This window comes from Suncus etruscus, chromosome 1 (assembly GCF_024139225.1).
Source record: "Suncus etruscus isolate mSunEtr1 chromosome 1, mSunEtr1.pri.cur, whole genome shotgun sequence".
Taxonomy (NCBI): Eukaryota; Metazoa; Chordata; class Mammalia; order Eulipotyphla; family Soricidae; genus Suncus; species Suncus etruscus.
In genome coordinates, this window is record NC_064848.1 from 14739969 (window position 1) to 14747406 (window position 7438).

The window sequence follows — 7438 nt, forward strand, 5'->3', positions numbered from 1 at the left end:
TCTCTTAAATCTACTTTACTTTTCTGTCCTTCCTGGGCTCCCGGACTTTGGCCTTGAACTTGAACCCGGTGGTACAAACTGAACAGTGTGGGCAATTCCGGGCAGGTGGGAATCTCTGTATAAGGGCACTGCACCGCCACCTAGCGCTCGGCTGGCGCTGGTGCGGAGAAACTTCTCTTGTGAGGTTACCAGAGACAGGGGCTTGTAGGGACAGTGTGTTTCCTATGCCAGGTATCCTGGAAGATGGAGGAAAGAAAGTCCTGATAGTGAGGAAAACAAGGAAGGGAAGAACCTCCAGAACCTGGTGCCCAGGGCTTACTCCTGGGCCTGTGTTTAGGACTCCTGGCAGGTTCAAGGGACCACACACACACACACACACACACACACACACACACACACACACACACACACACACACACACACACTTCTTATTCTTTGTTTCAACACAAAATTTAGATCAAGAAGAGTCTATTTGTGATAATTGTTATATCTCTCCATGGTGTTACTAAAGTCATTGTCAGAAGATTTATTGGGCTTGTTGATGCTATAATGAATCTTCTGTTACTGTTTGCACTAATTAAACTTGTTTTTTTTTTAATGCAATTTTCCTATAAAATCTGCCTTGATCCTACTGGGCTCACAGTACTATGAAATTTTGATTTACTCAGTAGGGTTGTCAGGCCCCATATCTGTGACCTGGTCACCAGGCTAAGAGAAACAACAAATTGCCTTCCTGTTGACTAAAACACCCACCTCAGGAAGACTGAGGGTTCATTCTATGGGTGCTGCTCTCAGGCTCCAGGATTGCAGTATCCACACTCCTTCTTAGGAGAGACTCCCAGACTTGGAAGCATGGAAGTTTCTGGTCAAAGTGCACCTTGTCTCCTAGATACTTTAGGCATTTCGGTTTTCCTGTGAGACTTCTGTCTCAGGGAATAGACTGCCCAGATCAGAGTGTTCTTTTTTTTTTTTAGGCCACACCCGGTAATGCTCAGGGTTACTTCTGGCTATGCACTCAAAAAATCGCTCCTGGCTTGAGGGACCATATGAGATGCTGGGGGAACTGAACCCACAGTCCGTTCCTAGGTCAGCCATGTGCAAGGCAAATGCTCTACCACTTTGCTACCGCTTTGACCCCAGATCAACGTGTTCTTATGAAGCCCTGTTCCCTGTTTCTGGCATAATAAGCTATTTGCCATTCTGCTGCATTGAATCAAGGCTGTTTGCCACAAAGCTTGTGGGCAATAGTGGCCACACAGTCTGTAGGCAATGATGGGGGGCCTGAATATGCACCCCATCTTTAGTTCCTAGGCAAAGAAGCCAAGGGTTTTGCAGATATTCCTGAGCTTTTTCAGCTAGCCCTTTGGATCTAACACCCAAAACTGTGGTTTCACTTGCTCTCAGGTGTATCCTGATGGCTCCTGCCATTTGGGGATACCAGGTAAATAGATGTGGTTTTTGAAATGGCCCAGAATAGGGAATTGTCCTTTTCAAAGATCAGGGCAGGGGCAGGTGTGAGAACAGATGCAAACAGCTTCTTGCCCTGGGAAAGCTAGGCAAAGGGTTAGGGGAGAAACTAAGGGGAATGTCCATTATATGCATGTGGAAGGTAACAAGGAGCTTAGGATGAGTCTTTGAAAAAACCACGCAGTTGAGAAAGTTCGACTGGTTTTGTCTCACCTTCTTGTACCACCACAGTCTACTGCGAAGGTATTTTTAGGATGTGTGATCTATGTGTCTATGTGTCTGTGTTTCTATGTGTTTGTGTTAAAGTACATACCTTTGAATCTAGCAAATATGGGATAATTATGGCAAGTGGCATATTTGTGATCTATTTATATATCTATCTACCTATTATCAGTTCACCATCTATCATCATTATGTATCATTAGTATATTATCAAATAGTTACTATTTTATAATCTATCCATCTGTTGTCCATTTACATATCTTCTTTCATCTATTCATTATTAGCTATCACCTACCTATTATTTACCCATCTACATGTCTCAGTCCCTTCTGCCCTCCTGCTGCCTCTCTACTGCTTGTTACCTGCTCACATCCTGACTCTCTCACTCTCTCATCGTGTATCTGTCCTGTAATTCTCTTCCTATCAGAACAGGTGCATATGTTGCCTTTTTGGATCTCAGAAAAAAGTAACCCCCAAAGCGATGTGTTGACGTACCACCCCTTCCTCTACTCCAGGCAGTGTCTCTCTGCAGATAGTGTTTGGGGTCTTTCCATCTCTACTGGCCTGCTGCCAGCCCCCATGCATGTAGGATGCTGTATTTTTCAGCTGATCTCTGGGATAGACCCTAGAAGTCAAATCAGTGGCCCCCAAGGGTCCAGACTTGGTGGTTTTGTAAGACCTCCATGTATCTATATTTGCATGCTGCTCCATGGGAGGCCTCCCTCAATCTCCCTAGGAGGGACTGATTTGACTTGGCTTCTTTGTTTTGGGGCTACATTTGGAGGTGCTTAGTGTTTACTCCTGCCTCTGTCATCAGAGGTCCCTCCTGCTGGGCTCAGGCAACCCTACTAGATTGAACTTGGGTTAGTAATATAGAAGCTAATGCCCTATCTACTGTATTGTCTGTCTCTCAATTTCTCTCCTGGGCTATTTTTAATGGCCTATGGTGGTTAAATTTAGTATTTAGGCTGGTGGGTATCTTTCCTGGGATGGAGTAGACCAAGGCGACTGGGGGTCATAGGGTGATTTCTCCTCTGTATGGGGGCTCATGATGCTGGTGCATGTCCTGTCCCTCTGGGCTCTCCCTCAAGAAGGCAGCACAATGAAATGAATCTAGGGGTTTATTCTCTATCATCTCAGATCCTCATAAAGGCCTGTAGGTTCCATTGTAGCTGAAAGGGGGCGAAAACCTGCATTCCCTGTTCTCAGGGATCCAGCGTTGCATGTAGTTGGGGCCCTTGTCCCGGGGCCACACAATCACGGTGTCCCTGGATGCCAGGGACGGATCCTCTGTGAAGAAGTTGAAGGGCCGGAGCAGGAAGCCTACGGCATTCCCGGGGGTGGCTGTATTGGGAATGTCCTCTGAGTGGGGGATGTGCAGGAAGCCCACAGTCACCCAGGCCACCAAGTCCTGTATGGGAAGATAGTGCAAAAGTGACCAGGGAGGAGGAGCCCGCTTAAACAGTCTGGCTTCAGCTCTTTTAGCTGCCCACAACTCCTGAGTCCCCCCCACTTGAACAGAATAAGTAGGTGTGGGTGTTGATCTGGCAGAATGGTCTCAGGCAGGGGACAGGCAGAAAGGGGAGGTACCTCATTTTGAATGTTTTCATTGTTCTGGAGAAACTCCTCGAAGACCACAGGGGGGTCCCAGGGGTCATTCTGGTTGTAGATGCTGCTACTGGTCAGCTCTGACTCCCGGTACCGGGTCACAGCCAAGGGGTGCCTGTGGCAGAGGGCAGGGGGCTGATGACACACATTTTGACACACGTAGAGGAATACAAGGCCCCCACTATCACTAGGCTTAGGGGCTCAGGAGCTCAGCACCAGCCCTCAGCTCCCCACTCCGGGCACTGAGACACAGAGTATGTCTCATACAGGTATGTGTGCAGCCCCCACACCATCATGCAGACTTTCAAGGACAGAAACACAGACCCAGGGAAACCCAGAATTATGGGGAACATCTCCTGCCCAACTCCCAGTGTCCCTGAGCTCACCTGGCCCAGGTTACACCCCGTTCCTCCTGCCAGCCAGGGGGTAACACCTGCTCAGCCATCGAATGGATCTGCAGACGGTAGCTGCGCTGGTGACCCCACCTGTTCTTTTCAGGGCTGTTGAAAAGCAAGTACTTAGGCAGCCTCTGTCCGAAGCGGAAGGCAGCCTGGCGTTCCCGGATGTACTGGGCTCGCTCCAGTTTCGGCTGCACCAGGCGGTGCCTGGGGCTCCAGGGATTGGTGACATTTTCCAGCTTCATCTGCAGGGTCTGGAAGCTGTTTTTGGAGCCTGTAGGTGAAAGAGAAAGAGGAGGAAGAAAGAAGTGAGGATGGGGAGGATAGGGAGGAGAGAGGGAGGGGGAACAGGAGGAGGGAGAGGAGAGAAAGAGATAAGAGGAGGAGGAGGGGAAGCAGGATGATAAAGAGGAGAAGGGGGGAAGAGGAGGAAGTGGAGAAGGAAGAGGGAAGGGGAACAGGATGGGGATGAGAGAAGGAAGGGGAGCAGGAGGAGGAGAAGGAGGAGGAGAAGAGGCAAAGGAGGAAAGGAAGGAGGAAGAAGGGAAGGAGGGGAACAGGATAAGGAGGAGAATGAGAAATTGGGATCCCATGATTTTCCCATGAAGGAAAATCATGGGATCCCAACAGAAACCTGCCCTTTCTCTCCTGCACCAGCATCCCTCAGACACTTGAGGGGTAAACCATCCCCTCTCCTGGAGTGCGGCCTGGGAGGGGCACAGGTGCTCTGGGGGTTGTTGCTGAGGGTGCAAGTGCCAGGTGAGGCTGAGAGGGCGCTACCTGCCACATCCAGGTCCACACGGTAATGTATCAGGTGTACATGCATGTTTCCCAGCAGATGCGTGTGCAGGCGGGTGCCATGCTTCAACCCGTCGGGAGTATAGAAGGTCGCGTGCACGTAGCCAGTGGCATGCACCTTGACCTCCATCACCCCGTTGCTGTAGAAAATAAAATCCCAGATGTAGTCGTAGTTGTAGACAGTCGACGTGGTCCGTAACACCAGCACCTGGCCCTGGAGTCCTGCATAGAAGTTGAAGCTGCCACTGAAGTCAGAGTTAAAATGCCGCCGGATGGGCACGCCTGTGGGCATCTCGAAGAGGCAGAGGGCTCGGGGATAGTGGACGGGCTCGTCGGTGTCGTAGAAGTGCAGGGCATCCAGAAAGGTGGCCGTGTCGGGACAGTCGATGCTGGGGGCTAACTCATGTGTGACGCTGCCCAAACCCCAGCCCACATCAATGTATTTGGTCTGCATGCCGGCAGGCGTGTGGCCTCCGTACAGGGCCGCTGCCTCCTGGACACTCACCTCATAGGCCACCCGCTCACCCCCAAAGCGCATGTCCATGATCTGCAGGCCAGTGGACGTGCGCAGCCTATAGGCAAAACTCCAGCCTCCGTACTGCACCGTGTTGCCATGTAGCTTATAGCGGGGTCCCTCCGGCTGGGTCACATGGGGACCGGCCTTTGTGAAGGGTGTAGGGAATTCCCCCCTTGGGTAATAGCTGGAGAAGAGGGGCATCTCCTCTACGCTCTCATGCCCTGGGGAGCCCTGGGTGGGCATCTCCTCCAGGATCACAGCATCCACCTCTCCATTCTGGTACTTGCGTGCCAGCTCTTCGGGACTGTGGTAATATTTGCCGTTGTACCACACTTTCTCCACCCTCCAGTCTCGAACATCAGTGCTTTGATGATCTACCAGGAGCTCCAGCCCCGTGGGGTGCAAGAAATAGCCTATCACAAAACGCTGTATGATAAACCAGGAGCGCCGTTCGCCTGAGGCCAGGCCTCGGGGTGCCACATCAGTGAAGGTAAGACAGTGGTCACTGCAGTCTCCGAATGAGAAGCCAGTCGTTTGGAAGAAGAAGGTCTCCAGTGGCTGTGTAACCTCCTGAAAGAATTGGTGGAGGAGGGCATACTCGGCCGCAGTGATGGGCCTAGCTGACCAGGACACCTGGTGCCTGGGCCTTGGGGGCAGCTCCCGCATGTACGTAGGACAAGGCAGGGGCCCCACGGCAAATTCGGTGATGTTGGGGTGCTCTTGGGCACCGAAGAAGACGACCACGCGTGCCTCTCGGGTTGGACGCCTGTCCCCTTTGTCTAGAAAGCGGAGCACACGCTGCTTTTTAGGCAGCAGCATCTCGATGAGGAACACGAAGTTCTTGGCCAGGGTAGGAGCTCTGGCTGTCTGCAAACCCAGCGTCTTCTGGGATGATAAGAAGCCATGCACAGCTTTCATCTCCTTGGCGCTCAGGTCTGCGAACACCCCAGCTTCGCTACCCAGGGTGTGAGGGTTATGGTGTGCTGCCAAGGCTTGTAGTGCCAGGATGGCTGCCACGGCCCAGCCAAGGGCCAGGCTTTCTTGCCCCATGGCTCTGGAAAGAAGCAAAGAGATGGAGGGTTGCTGGGTGGGCCCAGATCTGTTTCCACCAGGCCCTGTTGGCACCCTCACAGCAGACTTAGCTTCCTCTCTGCCTTGCCCACACCCATGCACGGGGCAGTGAGACCCTCCAGTAGATCCCATTCATGTTGTTTTATACTCTAGTGATGGAATTGGAACCTTATGCAAGCAAAGCTCTGTTGCCACCTCCAGTCCCTGTACTGTTTAACTGGGCTCTGTCCTTGCTCATCTGAAAACCTTAGAGTAGGCTATGATTTTTCCCACCCAGATGAGTCCCTTAAGTTCCCCTTTCCTTGCACAGAATCTTGGCAGGACCCACGGGCAACTCTTCTGTCTCCCAGGCATTGGGCACAGCCCAACTCTGATTCCCCAGGATGCTGATTGGATCCCCATGGAGAAGATAAACTCTAGGTCTGATGCCACTAAACCCTTTCCATGCCCGTGGCCCCTGAATCAGTGCCTGAGTTCAGCTCTAGTTTGTTTGGCTGGTCCTAGCTGTGAGAAGTGTTCCACAAGATGTCAGTAGCGGTAGTGCTTGAACTCTTGGGTAATGAAATGGAAGGATAACGGGGCCTCTGAAACAGAGAGTCAGCCAGGCTCAGGGCAGACAAGGACCTGTCTAGGACCCCCAGAAGTGAGATGCTGGTGTTTTGGCAGTCTTAGCACTGCTCACCATGCCAGAATAAGGCTTGAGGTCCCACTGTAAGGGGTAGCAGGGGAGGTAGCAGATCTAGGGCAGCCAGTGAGACATTGAATGTGTCTCATTGGTGGTCACTATTAGGAGGGTTTTCCTGACGGTCATTTAAGGAAATGCTTTTTTCCCTTGCATGGTCAGTGTGGTCAAAGTCTGATCCCTAAGCTCTTTCCCTAGGCTACTGATGGCCTGTGATCATCAGGGCAGCTACATGAACTCTATGCTCTTGTTTGTAAGACTCGCATTCAGCCTCTTGAGAATGTCCCTGACTTGAATGTCCTTGACTGTGTGCAAAGCCCCAGTCTACTGGTGTGACTCCCTTCCAGATGCCTCACTCACAGTTCCCCACACCCGCAGAGCCTTCCAGCAAGACTGAGCTTCTCATTTCCTCCCCATGGGACAGGGCCCAGGGTGCTGGTCTGGGGAACAGAACTCCAGGAGAGCACCAGTTCCAAGCAGGCACTTGTGATATGAACCCTAGGAGATGAAGCTGAAGGAAACACCCTTCTTTGCAACTCAGGGCTCCCCAGTGTGGTCTAAAGGTGGATGAAGTCAGCATTTGGGGTATATGTCTTCCCAGAACTTGGTGGTAAGCTTTGTACTGGGAAGGAGGGCTGAGGACTATTTCCTCACTATAAGCAAGCTCAGGGGTAA

At 51.6% G+C, this 7438-nt stretch overlaps 1 protein-coding gene across 1 annotated transcript; it reads right to left on the bottom strand.

Annotated features, from left to right (window-relative positions):
- Nucleotides 1-2833: 2833 nt before the first annotated feature.
- AOC1 (amine oxidase copper containing 1) lies at nucleotides 2834-6060 on the bottom strand. The gene is made up of 4 exons (XM_049769408.1): nucleotides 4476-6060; nucleotides 3684-3969; nucleotides 3280-3412; nucleotides 2834-3100 (listed from the first exon to the last, which is right to left on the bottom strand). The coding sequence occupies exons 1-4, from the start codon at nucleotides 6058-6060 to the stop codon at nucleotides 2834-2836; spliced, it is 2271 nt and encodes a 756-aa protein (XP_049625365.1).
- Between the last annotated feature and the right edge of the window lie 1378 nt (nucleotides 6061-7438).

Excerpts from the sequence above, each read along its gene's own strand:
- AOC1 (XM_049769408.1), bottom strand. The coding sequence starts at position 6,060 with ATGGGGCAAGAAAGCCTGGCCCTTGGCTGGGCCGTGGCAGCCATCCTG. Across the intron at positions 3,970-4,475 it reads TGTGGACCTGGATGTGGCAG|GCTCCAAAAACAGCTTCCAG; the intron begins GTAGCGCCCTCT and ends TTTCACCTACAG. Across the intron at positions 3,413-3,683 it reads CGGGGTGTAACCTGGGCCAG|GCACCCCTTGGCTGTGACCC; the intron begins GTGAGCTCAGGG and ends CCTCTGCCACAG.